Source organism: Trifolium pratense, linkage group LG4 (genome assembly GCF_020283565.1).
Source record: "Trifolium pratense cultivar HEN17-A07 linkage group LG4, ARS_RC_1.1, whole genome shotgun sequence".
NCBI classification, from domain to species: Eukaryota; Viridiplantae; Streptophyta; class Magnoliopsida; order Fabales; family Fabaceae; genus Trifolium; species Trifolium pratense.
The window spans coordinates 30,002,380-30,021,291 of NC_060062.1; the positions used below are offsets into that span (position 1 = coordinate 30,002,380).

Genomic DNA, 18,912 nt, shown 5'->3' on the forward strand with positions numbered 1-18,912 from the left:
AGCTCTGAAATACTTAACTCTGATAGATTATTTTAAGTCAGAGGCTCTGAACTATTTAAGTGGAAAACATTTAGTATTCGCTGCTGAACAGTTGTCCATTAAAATAGCAATTACCAAGTAAACTTCTGCACGTGGTCTACGTGTGTCAGGTAGTGGGTGGTTAATGATGACTTTTAGTATTCAAATTTTTGTCAATAAGCGTAACTTCCCAAATTTGCCATTTTTGTGTTAACTGTACGCATTTAAATAAACTTACACAATACACTTGCACACTTTTCACTCTCACAACCTACACTTTTATTTCTCTCTAAACCTCCAACAAAAATCTTCTTTCTCTCTCGTTAGTTCCTACCCTAACCCTAAACTTCATCATGGCCGCTTCTTCTTCAACTCCATCAACTAAGATTCCTCCGTTCATGTTCAAGAATCTTCAAATCGTTGGGAACGAGATGGAATTCCCTGAATCTCAACTCACTCTACTTTCGGAGAAGATGATCGACTTCGAAAGTCTTAAGGCAAATGGATTTGATGTAAAGCCTTATTTTTCTGCTCAAGGTTGGGATAGATACTTTGATATGCTTAATGGTCCTATCTACCCAGATCTTTTGAAGAAATTCTGGATGAAAGCAAGAGTGTTTACAAGGGCTGAAGCTAAGCAAGAAGAACTTGCAGCTATTGAAAGGGATCCTAGCTTGAAGGGTAAAACCAGAAAAGAAATGGGTTTATTGGAGTTCACTGGTACACAGATTAGGTCAAACGTCTGTGGTATCAATCTCACATTCTCTAAGATTCATTTCAACGCTCTTCTGGGTTTGGAAAACTCTGGGTTGGTCTTAGATAAGTATGAGAAGGATACAAGGTTTAGAGAAGATCTACTGCATAGGATTTGTGTGGATATGGCGCTGAAGGGAAAGGTTAAAGGTTTAACGGATGAGTGCAGAGTTTTTTTCAAGATCATTTTGTCCTCTATCAGTCCAAGAGTAGGTGGCACTGATACTATCTCCTGGACTCATCGACATCTGATCTACTTTCTTCTGACTGAAAGGAAAGTAAATCTGGGCGACTATTTCTTTGAGAGGATTTGTGAAGCCATCTTCTTAAGTAAATCTCAGAGGAAAACAACTATTGTTTATCCTAGACTGCTTTCAGATCTTCTTTTTCAAGGTCGCATTGTAGGAAGTTTGAAGAAATTCTACCCAGAACTTGTGGCTTGCAAGATTACTCCAGAAGTCCTGACTGGTAGTTTTCTGACAAAGATGCATCTGATCAACACCAAAGTGGTTCAACCCGCTCAAGAATTTTCAGTTCGTCTTGAAGATAGGTTGTATGTAGATGGTTATCCTCTAATCTCTGAATTGGATGCTGAGCACATCATTCAGGATTATCTGAAGGATCTAAAGGCTGAAGGATTTGATGTCACTAGGGAGATGATTCCAAAGGCTCCGGTGAACATGTACAATCCTAAGAGGAAACCCAAGAGGAAAGCTGATATTCAGGAGGATCAAGCTAAGCCAGATCTTCTTGCTCAGAAGAAAGTTAAGGTTGGGCAATATATGGCTGAACAGAGAACTAAAAGGAAACATGAAGATGCTGCTGACAAGGTTGCTGAAGCATCATCTAAAAAGCCAATCATTCTTGATGAGGAGGAAAGCTCATCAGATGAGACTCAATCTGATGATGAGACTGAGTCTGATGAAGAAACTCTTGGTGCCAAGTTGCAAAAGAAACAAGTTCATGACCCCAAAGGTAAGACTCCTAAGTATATCTTTAATGAAGCTGAAATTGGAATAGGTTTTACCAAACCTCTTAGAACTATCCATCCCAAACCCATCAATATTTCATCTCCTGATAACCCCCTCTCTGAACTAGAAAAACATCTTAGCCCTGACCCATTAAATAACCATCCTTTTACTCATGAAACCAACAAAACCACATCACCTCCCAAACCAAAATCACCTCAACCTCTACCACAAAAAGAATCATCTGACATTCCATCATCTGAACCAAAACCAGATATTTCTTCTACTGAACAAACCTCTCCCACTAAACAACCCTCTCCTACCAAATCTCCTGAACCAACCTCTGAACCCAAATCTCCTGAACCAACTTCTGAACCTAACCCTAACTCAAGTGCTGAACATGTTTCTCCTGAACGTTTTCACACTTATGCTCCAAGACCTTCAGAGGCAGATGTTGTTATCATTGACAACCCTGCTCCTGAATCACCAAAACACTCAACCCCTCCCTATATCTCTCCTTCACCCTCTGACCTTTTCGGTAACCTTTCCAATCAGCTTTATAATGATCTTCTTAGGTTGTCCGAGATTAAAAACAGGTTCTTGGTATGTCCCTCTGATGTGGATGCTGAAATTTCTTCTATCAAGGCCAAAGTCTGTCATGATCTGGATTTGATTGGCGAAGATATTAAGGCTGTGGTTAATAAGAGAGATCTGGAGGTGGTGAATTTGATGAGAGAAGGTCTTGCACGGGTCAGTCAAAAGAGGTTAACCATGTGTAATCATGAGGAAACTGAGCGTGCACGGATTGCTGCTGTGACTGCTAGAGAAACTGCTGATAAGGTGCTTCTGAATGTGTTTAAGGACTGCTGGGTAGATTCCAAACTGTTTAAGATTCTCGAAGATCAGAGGATTGAAACTGAACGTTTGGCTGAAGCTGCTGCGAGGCTTGCTCAAGAAGCTGATGTGCTGCACCAAGAGGATGCTCCAGAAGCTGATGTTCTCATGATTGATTATCAAGAGGATGGTGAACCCTCCTCTGATAAAGGCAAAGCTCCTATGGATACAGATCAGCTGAGGGCTCTTCAGGAAGCATTGAGGCAACAACAAGAAGCTCTTGAGAGGCAAAGATCAGATCATCAGAATCTAGATTCCAAGGTGGATAAGCTAGATTCCAAAGTGGACTCCTTGAACGACAAATTTGACATCCTCTTAGCCTTTCTTCAGAAACCCTAGGATTCTCTGCACCTTTATGTTATTTATGTTTTTTTGTTTATCTTCTGAACAATTTTTCTGTTTCTTTGGATTTTAACTTGGATATTTGGTTCGTTATTTCCTATTTTGTGTGGTTTATCTTTATTTATTCTATACGGTTTAAACAAGAAAATAAGAACACAAGAACATTTTAAAAGAAATTTTTTTATTAATGAACTGCATATGCTTGAATACATTGGCAAGAGAAAAATAAAAAGACGACCTAATCCTAGTCAGATGGATAGTACTCAGAAAAAATCTCAGATTTCTCCTCAGCATCATCTGATGATATCTCTATAGGATCTGGGTTCTGCTCTTCTTCTTCTTCTTGTTCCTCTTCAGGAACATACCCAGCCAAGAATTCAGCATAGTCAGCGTCAATTTCATCTTCCTCAGCCTCAGAGTCTGACGAGATGATAATGATTTCAGCTTCTTGTGGCTTCTTATTGTCTTCTTTATCTTTTTCTTCTCTTTCTCGCTCTTCCTCCTTTCTTTTGCGAAACTCAGCGATACGAGCACTAAACCTTTTCATTCTTCTTGATATATTTGTTTATATTTTATTGTGAAGAATGTTTGTCAACAAAGTTCTCTTTTATAGCCTTTTTAGCGCTTTGGTTTTTGTTTTTTGAAATAAATTCACCTTTGTAACAACCAATTTCCTTCTTTGACTGCCTTGGTTATCTAAATTTTTGCTTTTTGATAATGACAAAAGGGGGAGTAGTTACGCATTAATTGATATGTTTCCAAAACTGAAACCACGCTTTATACGCTTTATATTTGTTATGTTATTAAAGGTGTTAAGCAAATAAATTTGTTTTATTATGGAGACTTAGTATTTTAAACTAAAAATAAATTTCATCAGTAAGGATAAGTTAAGAGTGCAATTTTAACTTAACCTTATGAGACTCAGGGGGAGAGCTTGCAAACCTCTCGTCCTGAAGAAAAATATGAAATTTAATTTTACTTTAATTACTTAAATCTTATACTAAATTAAAATATCATGGATAAATCCTAAAGCTAAGGCTTTAAGAAGTATCAATCTTAGGGGGAGCTTGCAAACCTCATAAACCTAAGAGAAACATGATAAGTTAATTTAACAACAATTGTCAATTAATAATTTAATACTTATGTTTGTCATCATCAAAAAGGGGGAGATTGTTGGAACAAAATTGATTTAAAAATGTTTGCCCCTAAATCTATTAAGGTTTTGATGATAACAAAGTATTAATAAACAATTGGAAGGACTAAAAATTTAATTTAAGTGTGCAGAACTTAGCTTCAGATAAGCTCTGAATAAAGCTCAGTAGATAAGTAATTCAGAAGTTCGCAAGTTCTCAGAAGTTACAACCTTCAGAAGATGAAGACATCAGAACTTCTTAAGTGTCTAAGCTTCATCAAACTCTGAAGATCTTCTTGAAGTTGGTGAAGATTCTCCTTTGTTAGTCAACTCTTCTACCAATGAAGAAAAGGAGCTTTCAAGCTTGATCAGAACAGCTACCCTCATTTTGTCTGTCCACTCTTGAGAACGTGGGACATCAGACTCTTTAGCTGAATAAGGAAAGTCTTCTCTGCACATGGTCAAAGTGTCTGAACCTCTTACTCAATTTTAGAAACAACCAAACTGCATCAAGACAAGCTGCTTGAAGACAAAAGGTTATCTACTTCAACGGTCATCTGTGCAACGACTCTTTTCTAGCTATATATATACTAGAAGAATCAGTTGTAAATATAATATCAATTAATCAAGGATTACACACGCGCTTGAACAAACTCTGAATTACGAATACAAGCTCTGAACCTCTGAACTAGTGTTTTTGCACTCTTAGTCCAAATACTTTGTATTCATTGTATTTGCTCTTTAAGGTTCTCTTAAGAGCAGTTGTATTCTTTCAACTATTTTATTATCTCTGGTACTTGAGAAATCTTAAGCTTGTGTGCTTAAGTGAGAAGTCTTAAGCTTGTGTGCTTGAGCATTGTTGTGAAGCCTCTTGCTTGTGTGCTTGAGCATTTGTAATCTTGTGTGATTATAGTGAAATCCCTTGGAAGTGCAAGGGGACTGGACTACTCTCGTTTTGTGAGAGGAACCTGTATAAATTGCTTGTGTGATCTCTCTCTCTCCTTATCTTGTTTTATTGTGTTACTTATCCGCTGCTAACTTAGTTAAGTTAAGAACTTGGGAAAAGTTTTAACTTGGCTAAAACACAATTCAACCCCCCCCCCCCCCCCTTCTTGTGTTTTCACACCTTCATGTTTATCATGATGCTTATGCTGAGTTCAAGATTACAAGGACTCATATCAAAGCCTTCTTTTTGGTAAGTTTCATTTATCATATACTTATCTTGATTGTTACATACCTTCTTGTTATTTCCCATTTAGTATTTTATTGGAAAAATGCATCATTTGTCTTTAGACATGTTTAAACTACACACTCTCTTTACTAAAAAAAATGACACAAGATGAGAGAATTTTCGGAGATAATTTTTTTTTTTTAGTGATTCAAATTTTTCTACATAAAATTTACAAAGACAAGTTCAAATTCCCTAAAAAAATTACATTATTTAAATGACATCTCCACCCCTCTCTTTTACAAAATAGAACGAGTATGTGTTAATTGTAGGGTTGGTTTAAGCTCAACTCTCAATTTAAGATGATATAGAGTCTGGTTCAAGATCCGTTAGACCACCTATTATCAGGTCCGGTATCGGGTCATCCACCATTTATATCCACACGCCAAGCTCAACATGGGTGTAAAGAAGTGCTTTAGAAGTCTTCCATTGGATGTGAGATGACCTGAGCATACAAGCCAGATTTGTAGTGGGATTGAGGCATAATATAATGCAAGGATCAGGATCCTCTACAGTCAGCTTCAGTGTAGCCAACTATAGACCGTTAGATCTAAGAGAGAGATAAATCAAGTAAGGATCAGGATCTTGTTTGTATTGTGTCTAACTATAATATGACTCTTGTGACAGGATCTATTCATTGCAGGCACAAAGACTTCAGCAGAAGCTATGCAATGGGCAATGGTTCAGCAGAAGCTATGCAATGGGCAATGGCTGAGCTCCTTAACCATCCTGAAGCATTTCACAAGGTAAGAAATGAGATAGAGTCAGTCACACAGAATGTTAGGTTAGTTGAAGAATCAGATATCCCAAACCTGCCATATTTACAAGCAGTGGTAAAAGAAACACTGAGACTTTATCCACCAGGACCAGTAACAACAAGAGAATGCAATCAAGACTGCAAAATTAATGGCTTTGATATACCAGCAAAAACAGCAGTAGCGATCAATTTATATGCTATAATGAGGGATCCAGAAATTTGGGAAGATCCAAATGAATTTCATCCTGAAAGGTTCTTGAAAGAAAAAGATGATCAAAGTAGTTATTATGATTATCAGAATGATGATAAAAGAATGGAGTTCAATTTTGTTCCATTTGGAGCAGGAAGAAGAGGGTGTCCAGGGACAGCACTAGCATTTTAACTTGATGAACACTGTTGTTGCTGCTATGGTCCAGTGCTTTGATTGGAAAATTGGTGAAGATGGAAAAGGAAAAAAGGTTGATATGCAATCTGGTTCTGGCATGTCTTTAGGAATGGTTCATCCACTTATTTGTATTCCTGTTGTACATTTTAATCCATATGCTTAATAATTCGACAGTGCTACTTTTAACTGCAATGTATTCTAAAAAACCACAAATATTTCAGAAGTATACTTTCCGATGACATAATTGTTCGAAAGTACACTTTCAAACAGTTTCTCCCATAATTCAATAGAATCAAGATCCATCTTTCTCACTATAACTAAAGATTTAAGAAACTGAGTTTGGAATGGATTAACTTATAGGTGAGGTTTCATTCACCACATATAGACTCAATTGAACAACATGAAATACATTGGCAGCACTGTCTAACAATACAATAGATGTTTTGAATTATGCAGCCGCATTGCATTGTGATTATAAACTGCAATAGTATCGTAGCATTTATAATAGCTAACTTCAATTTGAAATTACGAATATAGTGGCATCGAGTTCTGCTTAACTCTTTTTTCAGTAACCTTAATAGGCTAGTCTACTTTTTGTGAACTTAAAATTGTGCATATATGGTCAAGGGTTTTACATGAAATGCTTCACCGATAATGCAGAGTTTTATTTCAGAAAGTTTACACAAGACTTTATTTCATCTTATCTTTCAGAATAGTACAAGTTAAAGCACAAATTAAATGTGCATAATTTTGAAATGATAAGTAAAGAAAATTGCCACAAAAAAGGAAGGAAAGATATCACATTGTCATTTAAGCATCTAAATTCGCATTTAGGAATATTCAATTCAATCAGCAAACACAAAATGCGATTTGTTTTCATCAAAGCAAAAGTGTTAATACATAGGAGTAGCTTGGTTAGCATACATAGAAGGTATTTTATAGTGCAAACATTTACACCTAGGCCCCATCTGCCTCAAGAAAGGGGTTTGCAATCTCATCTGTACCATCAGTTGGGGACACAAGCATCACAGCAGTTCCCCTGCAAACCTGCATTGCGACAACAAGTTTAGTTTTAACAATGATAATATGCCCAAAAATAATCATTTATATAATTGTTTTGGTCGTGTAAATTGCAAAAAATGCTTTTGCAACATATGCCATTAATAAGGATCTGCAAATTTGATGTAAATTTTAAATTTAGCTCACATGAATAGAAGGAAAGGTGCTTTTCACTCTCAATAAACATTAAGCATGTTGAACCATTACAAAAATAAGTTATCATCGATATTTTAAAAAGAAAATCACAACTAAGCAGACTATAAATATCTTTCCATGCAATTCCTCAAAACACAGAAAATGCGTAAATTTTCTTATTAGCATTTCACCTTGTTTGTAGGTTACTGTTGAGAGATGAAAAGGAGAAAATCATATATTTGCATGCAAACAAGAACTTTCCATCAGTTCCGATTAATAAGTGCTTCCCTTTTCTTATCTATTCATCTGACTTAACTCACGAGTAGCTAATTAGTTTATCTAGAAAATCAAAACATCTGTGTGACAAATTATGTTACCATTTTCATATGTTTTGTAAATAAGCATTTGAATAAGAAATTAGAAAACAATTACAGTACGCTGATAAATAGATCAGACATTTATCCATGCAAGTTAAATTTCAGCAATTGATGTTGGGGAAATTTATGTTTTAGAATAGATTAGATGGAGGAAAACGAAGCATACAATTAAGCCAAGACTTCTGGTCTGATCTGTAGTTTTCAGTGGATCATCAGGATCTGCAGCACAAAAATAAAATACATTGGTTTTGGTTATGAATTGAAATGGGAGATTTTATAAAAGAAGTTAAGATGGTCTTATGTTAATAAGACAATAACTAAATTGTTATTTTGCAGAGTTTCCTTCTCAAGAGCTACTTTGAGAAATTAAGCGTGTCTAGGCAAACAAAGCACAGTTTCACTCTTTCATGGATGACTTCTTTACAAAATTGTATAACAACTCTATTTATGCTATCAAATTACATCAGAATGAACAAGCTTAATACAGTTGACATGAAAGGCTTAGCATGTTGCATGACTGAACTTTCAAGCAGGCAATCATAATGATGTTGACATTATACACATTGCAAATCAGATAAGAAAAGATAATCAACTCCAAAGAGTTAAAGCACTATCAATGTAGGCAATTTCAATTGAAAATTGATGTTAACACTATTAATGTGTGCTACTTTTAATTTATTATTATTCAAACAGGGTTTCACACTCAAGAATTAGGTATTGTGAAAAATACAAAAAAATGTCAACTTACGGAAAATCATATTTATGACAACGGCTTTGGTGTAGAAGCTATTTTCTAGCTTTTGCAAAAGAACCAAGACTAACCAAGTTATTGGGCACAAGTGGTCAATGAGCTCCCTCTAGGACGAATCGTTCGGGAGAACCCGAGTTCGATTTCTGGTGGGAACAATTCTTGGACGGGATTTACATTTACTTACCTCGCAGCCGAACTCCGGGGCCCATTCCCCTGGGAATCAGAGGGTTAATACTAAAAAAAATAACTAAGACTGTTTTTTGCTTCTATTCCTTGAAAAGTTTATCTAATTACAATATAAAGCCTTTCTTTTTCTTTAAAAAAGCACCAACAATCATGACCTGAATTTGATTAACTTTCCCTTAACTTCCTCTAACCCCGAATCCTTACAAACCATTTTGTTTCAATGTGTTATAGGAAAGATGACCTCATGGGCACTATAGCAACACAAAATTCATAAATGTCTAAGAGTCATGCACAGCTGTCTCGTAGGTCTCTAGATGTAGTTTTTAAGAGAATTGGTTTTGCCATCCAATAAGGTTTAGCAGCACAATTTGTTGCTCATTTTCTTTTCATTCATATGTAATTATCTTGAATATATATGCAAAAGGATATTATTGAAAAGTCAAAATATATGTGATTGATTAATCTAATTACTAGAAGTAAAAACAAGGTGGTGGTACTATGTAGTATTTACCTCTCAGAAACTCAACAGCTTCGTCGAGGACGAGGTTAAGTAACTGGTCATATCCTTTCAGAGTACCTGTCACTGCGATTCAACAAATTGTAATATGTTCAACCCGATTTTACATAAATGTATGTATCCAAACAAAATCCCTTTACATTTAACTCTATTTTAGGTGGAATCAATTTTCTACAAATAATTGATTCAAAATCAAATTCTAGAAATACAAAACACACTGAGTGGATTAGTTACCTTGTCTACCACCAGTAAGCTTGACTTGAACTCCTTTATCAACAAATTTAGCCAAGTCAAGAACAGTTTCTTTTCTCCCAGACTGGTAAAAAAAAAAAAAAACACAAGTTAGGTCATTTTTATTTTGTGGTATGTGAAGATTGAAGAAAGATGCATATTGAAAGAGTGTTGATGAGAATGAATTTGGAAAAGAAACTCACCATGGTCTGATGTCTTTTAGTTTAGGTAAGCCCAGTGGCGATTCCAGTAATATTAGAGAGCCTAGGCAAAATTTTGGAGGGAATTTTATCAACCAAATTTCTAGATACAATAATATTTAAAAGACAAAGTTGTTTCTGCAATTCAAAAACATATTTAAATTACATTAGTACTTCTCTTTTTATGCAAAAGAAAATATTCTTCACAATATACACTTGTAGTATGCCTATTGTAAGGCTTGGTCAATTATGAAATCAACATAATATAATGTAATTTCCCCTAATGAAAGAAATCCATAACAAACAACTGTGAGAAAGAAACTGATATCTGATCAACGAGACTACATTTCAAACTGAATACAAATATCACAAGACTATCTTATTCTTATTTAATATTGTGTATAAGATCAAACTGAGATCAAGAATACAAGGTTTGTCATCAGCTTATAAAAGAAAGAAAGTGCTTCATCAACAAAGGTGATTTTGATCCATCAAAGAGAACACAACACAAATGTCCACAATTAAACAAAGTTTTAGTTGCAGTTACGATGACAATAATATCACAAAGTAGAAAATCACCAAGTTAGTTTACAACAAGAGGCATCATGAAATCAAATAGTTTTTAGAACAAAAACCCTTCATTCTCACTATTTTAGAACAAAAACACTATTGCAGAACCAACCAAAACTACTTATTTATATAACCAAAACAGCTTATTTATATAATCACTTAACAATCAAAACAGCTTAATAAATTTAAAATTCAAAACAACACCAAATCATCAAACAAAGATTCTAGATTGAGAAGGTTAGGTTGTTAAAAATTAATTGCAGTATGTTAGTTTGCTTACCTGAAACGAGACGAAGAGAAAGAGTGAGTGCGGTGCGGTGTGGTGCGGCGCGGTGAGCTGAGCAGTGGTGCGGCTGCGGCGGAAGATTGAACGGCGTTACGGCGAGGTGAGGGAGAGAGATTGAGAGCAGTGAGAGAGGGATTGAGAGCGGCGGCCGGTGGCGGTGGGTGAGAGAGGAACAGCGATTTTGAGAGAGAGGGATCGAGAAAGAGAAAGCAAATTCTAACTCTTCCTTTTTCTGTTTTTGTTTTCATTTAAAAAAAAAAAATAAAAAAAAAATATAAGAAGGGCAGCCCAGGCACGTGCCAGGCATGCCCGGCGGTATACTCGCCACTGGGTAAGCCAGTCGGGTCGGGAGAGTTTTTTTTATTTTATTTTAAATTACACTATTTATTTATTTTTTTACTAAAATAAGTAAATAACTATATTCATTTTAAATACAAATTCAACATCGCCAAAAATAAAATGAATGAATCTGTAACAAACTCACAGCATCCAACAAGTTAATAACATACAACGACGAAATGTCTACGACTAATCTGATAAAATTAAAGTCAGAAATGTACATGCTTCATGATCTACGGAGATGATGTCCAAATCATTATTGAATCTGCAATTCATTGAAGGTTATCTCTCAATATGAATTAAAAGGACACCACAACAAGACGGAAAATCAAACGTTGTACCAAGACGACGAACAACACAACACTTCATTCAGACGACGAAATCACAACAACTAAAAAAAACAACAAAAAGACACAATCAATGTGAAAATCACTTATTTAGATTTAAAGCGGATAAAAAATAAGATGCAGATGGGTAATTTAAAATCACTTCCTCACCAATAAAGGAAGAAGGAAACTATTAAAAAAAAAAAAACTAGGTGGCAAGGAAAGAAAGGGTGGGGCGTATTTTATTTTCTTCATTTCGTTAATTTGATTCAATTGTGTCAAAGACACATTAGAGTAGTGTTATTTCAACAACAACTTTTGGGACAAGAGAATAATTTCATTATCTGTGTATATAAAATAAATCTTTTATTATATGATGTGGCAAGAGAAGGCCAAAAGTGTAATTATTCTCTCTCTGCTCTGCTAGGGTTTGAGACCGCTGCACCATCATCTCTGCCTCTTCCTCCCAAACCACCATATATGTCGTCCCTAGCACATTAGCCACCTTAACTTTCTTTCAATACCCATCGTTCTCTGCCACTTTGATGTAGAGGTGCTGGTGGTGGTGCGATGAATGATGTCAGCCTTCTACACCACCTTTCTATTGGAAGTAAGCCCTAAAAGCCAATCTATTTGATAGTATTTGTTTTTGTATTGTGACTTGATTTATATATTTAATATATATAATAAGACATTTCTTTATTATGTTTGTTTTACAAAATAATAAAGTCCCTAGAATAGTTAGTTCATGTAATGAAACATTAAGTGAGACTTAATCGTGAGATTACATTAACTTAAGAACACAATTCTAAAAGTATTCGTAGTCAAGCTTTAATATGAATTGGGATAATAATAAAGCGTAAAGACTATTATGTATGTAGACTGATGACCACATCTCATGGGTTATGGATATGAGATATTAAGTCTAGGATTTCATTAATATGCACTGACGGTGTAAAATAGTTTTACACTATCAGTCAATATCAACCATGTTTTCCGCCACATCACCCCACTTCACCCCACTTTCTTGATATGACATGGTAAAATGATGGTTATTTATTAGACGATCGTGTAAAACTATTTTACACTGTCGGTGCATATCAATTAAACTCTTAAGTCTATACATAGATATAAATATTAGGAGTAATATTTATATTGGATTGACCCACCATGAGAGTACTACATAGTATGTTATGAAAGTGTCATAAGATACTCTCATAGTGATAATAGTGTATATCACTCTTAGACATGAAACCACTACGATCCCTAGATGTGGACTTGGATGTTTTATTGCCGCTCAAACATTAACTGTAACAAGATAATCATAACGTCGGTTAATGGGCATTTGACGAACCAAGCTGAGGGACACGAGTGTCCTAGATGAGATTTGTCCCTCCTGCATAATAGGATATATATCTTTAAGCCTCTTTATGAACATGACTGAAAAATTGCATGGACATGCCTAGGGGTGCTTAAATCCAAACCAATCCAAATAAAAACCGAAAACCGATCCAAAAAAATCGAAAACCGCAAAAAACCGAAGTTTTTTGGATGTGTTTTGATGTTCTTTTGTGAAAACCGTTGGATCGGATCGGATTTCGGATTGATTTCTTAAAACCGATCCAAACCGAACCAAACCGCATACATATATTTTAATATTTATTTATCTTTTTATTAGTATATATATATATATATATATATATATATATATATATATATATATATATTGCATTAACCTTTTTTTTCATTTTAAATTTTGTTAATACTATATCTTAGTTTAATTTAATTTATTTTAAATTTTGATAATACTATATGTTAGTTTAATTTAATTTATTTTTTTTACTTTTTATATGTTTTGAATATAATTGGTAATTGTCATTCCAAAATATTAATTTTCAATATATTATATGTTATATTTTACATCAAACTTAATGTTTATTTTGTCAAAAATGTCAAACTATTATTTTGTAGCGTTTTTTTATAATATTTATATTTATTAAAAAAAATTACAATTTATAATTTGGATATCCAAAAACAGATCCAAATTAAACTGCATAATATTGGATCGAATTGGATCGGATTTTTTTATTTGTCATCCAAAATCGAACCAAACCGCAAATGAATTTATTTTTGGATCGAATGAGTTTTTGCCTCAAAACCGATCCAAACCGAACTGCGAGCACCCCTAGCCATGCCGAATTAAGTCAATATGAGATATTGGACTTATTCGTTACTCAGTATGCTTCGGGATCAAGAGATACAAATATTGAACTATACAAGGATGACATTATCTATGTCTTGTGTTCAATAGATATAAGGACAAAGGAGTAATTGTACACGTATACATTATCATGGAAAGGTTTCATAAGATCACCTGACATTCTTGTCACTTGGGTAGCAGTGATGTATTGCTAGATACCACTCACTGTTTATAATATTAAATATAAGATTTAATATTATTGCCAACATGGCAAGATCCTATAGGGTCACACACAAATGAACGGTCATAAAGAGAAACATAAATAAGACTTATGAATAGGGTGCGGTTAGTAAAACTTGCCAATTAGTTGGCAAAGGTTAGTGGGCTTAAGGAAGCCCATTATCACTTGACTTGGAGAGCACACAAAGAGCTTCTATAAATACAACCCTTGTGCTATAGTCACGAGTTAGACTTTCGTTTTGAGAAAACAAAAGACACTCCATTCTCTCTGACCTCTGATTGCTTGGCTAGTATCGGGAACTAGAGGAGAATCGTTCGGTGTGGACGAGTAGAGGCTTTGGTAGGTTGCTCAGCTTATGATCGAAACTCTTTCCGACACTTAAAAAGGTAATCATTCAATCACTAATTCTTGTTACATTCGTAATGATCCAAGGAAATGAAATCGAAAATTTTAAATTCCACTGCTTTTTGTTATGTTGATTTCCCTTCACTTTCAACCCTGATGGGTCACAACTCGCACGAGTGTTTCCAACCCGTGTCTTCGGCGGGTGGTGCTCTATTTGATCCGTCAAGCTTCGATAGGTTTTGTTCGCAGCTCCAGTATGTTTGACGGTGGTTGGGAAACGCAAACCGCCACAACCAACCTCTTGGGAGGGGGTTGCGGTGGTCGGTTTTGAAGCTTTGTTTCGACGGAGCTCTATTATCTTATTTTTTTGTTTTGTCCACAAATCTTCTTTGTTGGTGCGGTTGTCCGCAAGTGCACGTGTATGTCGTCATAATAAAAAGAGTACTGAATCCATAGGGACCTGTGAGATTGGAGATATATAGGACTAAAATTATAAGATTTATAAGAGAATAAGAAGTGAATTGTTGATGAAGATGGTTTTATTTGGATTTGTAAAAACAAGAAATAAACAATATAATTTAAACACCTTAGACTTGCAATTTGTCATAATCCATAAATTAAAGTAAAGAGAAATCACCTCATCTAATCATACATTTGTCATGTGAAAACCTTCTTTTTTTTTTTATAAAAAAAAAAAAGCAAAAATGTACCTTAGCGTTAGCATCGTGAAAAAACTTCCCTTGCACTGCGGTTATCAAACGCGCCAGTCCGTCGTTGCCAAATACAGTAACACCCCAACAACTCCATGCTCGCAAAGTATCCATCCTTGTCACCACACTCGAGAGCCCAAGCTTGCTAGACAGTCACCCCTCGAACATATACGCAAATATCGGTCACAAATTGCAGAGGGTCAAGACATCGACTTCATCTTTCGATCCTTCACCAATACCCCAAGATTTATAATGAAGAAAAGCTATAAAGTGTGATGATCCTTTCTAGTAATCACAATCAACAATGGACATGATCAAGAGGGGCTAGGAATCACATAACTTCCACCAAGGGATTCCTTGCAACTCTAAGACAAAATGGACTACACATCCTTGGTCATAGTGAGCAACCACAAGTCTAATCTATTATAAACTAAGAACAAAAAAAAACAAAAAATAAACTAAAGACTTTTATTTGATGAAGTAGTTTTGTTACAAGCTTGATTGATTATTTTACAGGTGAAAAGAGGCCCTTTTATATAGGCCTTACATTTGAAGAATTCGTAGGGAATAGATAGGTATTACATAATGCACATAAGTGTCATTAAGAGTGGGAAAACCAAAAGCTAAAACTGTCAAAATGCATCGGCAATGCTTGTCACGATCGTGAGAATTAATGTTACGATCGTGACAGCATTTCCAGACATTGTCTGTCTTCTCCTCTATTGTGTCTGTCACGGCCGTGAAATGCTCTGTCTCGACTGTGACAGCCCTTCTGACCCTTGATCTTTAATTTTATCATCCTTTAAGCAAAATGTAACGGTCAAGAATAAGCCTTAATACACAAAATTATCATGTGGGACTTTAATTTCTACCATTCCTTCATAAAGGAAGTCTTCTGTAATGAACCCACCATATTGGGTAGGCCCAAATAGGAGTTACTCAACTTCAGCCCAAATAATGAGACTATGTGGAGAAATGAGTTACTATTAATAGTGTAATAGGAGTATTTTGTGAGTTATGTGATTGGTGTTGTTGTTACTTCTCTCCCTAAACTCTCTATTCACATCTGGTTTTCTATTGTATGCCAACTGTTTGTTAAAAGTCCTAATACAATTATCCTTATTCTCTCTTCATTTTCTATATTACTTGCTAGAACTATTGCATTGGTGCTTTCATTCTCACCATGGCAGAGTACGTGAAGAACATCGCCGAAAAGGATCCATGGGATCGATGGGAGAAAATGAACGCTCGCAACAATGTTGCTTTCGACAGAATCATCTCCAAATTGGAGATTCTACTTCAACACTACAACTGCTCGCCGAGCTCTTCCCATGGTGCATCAAACTCACCCAAATACATCCCTACATCAGAACCAGAACCATTGAATATCAATTTGTTGATGCATGATGAATTACGTTCACCTGCAAAACAGATCGAGGTTCCTTCTGTTCATGAGCACATATTATTGGAAGAAGAGATAGTCGCTTTTGCAAAACAGATCGAGGATTCTTCTGTCCCCGCTAAGCCAATTTCAGAATCGTCGGAGCCGTATTTTGACAACTTGGTTACTGATTCGACGAAACTAGTAGATGATCTCGGCGAATTAGCTTTTGATAACGTGCAGAGGATTGGAGAATTTCGACGAGAGGATGGGTTTGAGGTTCAATGTGACACAAATCTCACGGTTCATAACAGTGGAATTATAGCGACACCAGAATTGTCGAAAGTAGAGCCAATCACAACACATTCAGTCCATAACGACGATACTTCACGGCTCGACGAATCGCAATGCAAAGTCACCGACAATGATGTAGCGGGAAATCGAGGTTTATCTCTTCAAAGTGAAATTCCTTTTGCATTGTATTTGACAAGTATAGTGAATAATCATGCTAGCAGTATGGAACCTAAGTTTCAATTACATTGGGATGATTTCTTAACTAAGCACAAGGTGGTGCTAGTGTTAATATATGGAAATTTAGCAGTTGCCATCACAGGGATTCAATATGATTCTAGGCTTATTCCTCCTGATGCACAATCTAGTTTACTCAATTTTGGCCACCACGTGTTTGCTGAAATGTGTGAGCAAGGTGTTCTCTCTTGGACTGGCTTAATTCTAGGCTCTGTGGCTAGAATTAATGGCTGGAATGGGAAGCAGGTTCAGTCAGACCATACAAGCCTTGCAAGTTTCACAGAATGGTATGAGACACCACTACCTAAACCACCAGTTTCTGCATTATTGAACCCTCTACTATCACTTGAACCACCTAATGGTGTAGCCGTTGAGAACCACTTAATGTTTCCATCGCCGCCAAAACCACCAGGTCACAGTTTTCAATTGACCCAAGGGGAATTGCAAGTGACGCGGGTAACCGCTGTTCTTCCACCACCTCCTGAGCCTCCCGATGTAGAACACATAGTGGTGGTTTTGCAGGGATTTGCTACACTTATGTTTCCTAGTTTGACTGGCTTAAGGAGCTTGTATCATAATGGACATAGTGTGCCTGGCTCGATACTTGAAAGCTTGAGCATTGTGTCTCAATTTATGGTTCCAGATGTTTTTGACAGCAATCTTTATACCATGGTTTCCATATTATTGTCGACAAGACAGTTAGTGAATGCAAGGGATATGAAGCCACTTAACGCACTTCTTGGAATTGATACTTTTTATTGTGGTCGTATGATTTCCACTAATGCTTTGTATTTTCCCTCAATTGTTTTCACCTTTTGGTACTTAGACTTGTCAGCAACATCATTATCTGTAGCGAAGTTTATTACAAGTTCAACTACACTGTTTGGTTGGATTTTAACAAGCATTCCAGCTAAATATGCTTCAGACCACAAGTGCCTTCTACTGCTTGCTATCATTGACAATGGCTATGTGGTTATTCCAACCTTTAACATCAAGCCTGTATTAGCATGCACTACTGTTAGAAGTGAGCAAACTATTAAGTTAGCCCAAGTGTTAATTTTTGCAACATGGCAACAAATCTCTTCATCTGACTCAATGTCATTCTTGTACACATGTGCCTCTTGTGAGATCTTTCAAGACCGCAATGGTGACAACAAGTCTAAAAATGAATGTGGTAATTTGACTGTGACACTTATCATTATTGCACCACATGTGGAGTATTTTTCATTCATTGGATCAGATGATCATGGTAATAGTCGGACTCATCATGGAAAATTAATTTTAACTGGTGGTAAACAAGATTCTCTCTATCTTTGGAAATATGTTGGTGATGATAGAAGAGTACTATACATTGGTTCAGATGCAGAAACTTTGGCTATGATGAAAAAGTCACATGAGTTCCAAAAGAAGTTTCTTTGGGTTGAAGTGTTTCTTGTAGAATTGGTATTTGTGCTAATACAAAATTCTCTCATCACTTTTGCAATTTTTCAAGTATTTTCAAATCAGTTGGGTACTTACAAGAAAGTGAGAAAGGCAAATTGGGATAGCTTTCATTTCATAGCTGCACAAGATCTTCAAAGTGCTAATTCTGGTGTTTACTATTCTTCACATATTGCAAGATCATTACAGTGCAAACAGTGGGATCCAGGGAAATTCGTTATTTTTAGTTGGCAATGTCAAGTTGATTTTTGGTCCATTTTAGAAGATGTACTTGACTTTTTGAAGACCGGTCGAAATCACAACCTTGAGGACAAGGTTGGTTTTAAAGGGGAAGGTATTGTAATGAACCCACCATATTGGGTAGGCCCAAATAGGAGTTACTCAACTTCAGCCCAAATAATGAGACTATGTGGAGAAATGAGTTACTATTAATAGTGTAATAGAAGTATTTTGTGAGTTATGTGATTGGTGTTGTTGCTACTTCTCTCCCTAAACTCTCTATTCACATCTGGTTTTCTATTGTATGCCAACTGTTTGTTAAAAGTCCTAATACAATTATCCTTATTCTCTCTTCCTTTTCTATATTACTTGCTAGAACTATTGCATCTTCCTT

General features: G+C 35.8%; 2 protein-coding genes across 3 annotated transcripts; one reads left to right on the forward strand and one right to left on the reverse strand.

The window, feature by feature from the left end:
* Positions 1 to 5,237: 5,237 nt before the first annotated feature.
* Positions 5,238 to 6,844, forward strand: LOC123881827 (cytochrome P450 705A22-like). The gene is made up of 2 exons (XM_045930568.1): positions 5,238 to 5,302; positions 5,963 to 6,844. Exon 2 carries the CDS (start codon positions 6,007 to 6,009, stop codon positions 6,472 to 6,474), a length of 468 nt encoding a protein of 155 aa, XP_045786524.1. The 5' UTR covers positions 5,238 to 5,302; positions 5,963 to 6,006; the 3' UTR covers positions 6,475 to 6,844.
* A 419-nt stretch (positions 6,845 to 7,263) lies between these two features.
* On the reverse strand, positions 7,264 to 11,049 carry LOC123881830 (sm-like protein LSM7). 2 transcript variants are annotated; one of them, XM_045930570.1, is made up of 6 exons: positions 10,784 to 11,049; positions 9,937 to 9,997; positions 9,737 to 9,818; positions 9,497 to 9,568; positions 8,215 to 8,267; positions 7,264 to 7,524 (listed from the first exon to the last, which is right to left on the reverse strand). In XM_045930570.1, exons 2-6 carry the CDS (start codon positions 9,937 to 9,939, stop codon positions 7,435 to 7,437), a joined length of 300 nt encoding a protein of 99 aa, XP_045786526.1. In that variant the 5' UTR covers positions 9,940 to 9,997; positions 10,784 to 11,049; the 3' UTR covers positions 7,264 to 7,434. The 2 variants fall into 2 exon arrangements, with proteins under 2 accessions (XP_045786526.1, XP_045786525.1); XM_045930569.1 differs by having other exon boundaries at positions 9,937 to 10,071.
* Positions 11,050 to 18,912: the final 7,863 nt, after the last annotated feature.

Bases quoted from the DNA above. Each gene is read 5' to 3' on its own strand.
- LOC123881827 (XM_045930568.1), top strand. From the start codon at position 6,007: ATGGGCAATGGTTCAGCAGAAGCTATGCAATGGGCAATGGCTGAGCTC.
- LOC123881830 (XM_045930570.1), bottom strand. The intron at 8,268-9,496 runs GTAAATACTACA...TTTGTGCTGCAG, and splicing joins AGCTGTTGAGTTTCTGAGAG to ATCCTGATGATCCACTGAAA. The intron at 7,525-8,214 runs GTATGCTTCGTT...GTCGCAATGCAG, and splicing joins CCAGAAGTCTTGGCTTAATT to GTTTGCAGGGGAACTGCTGT.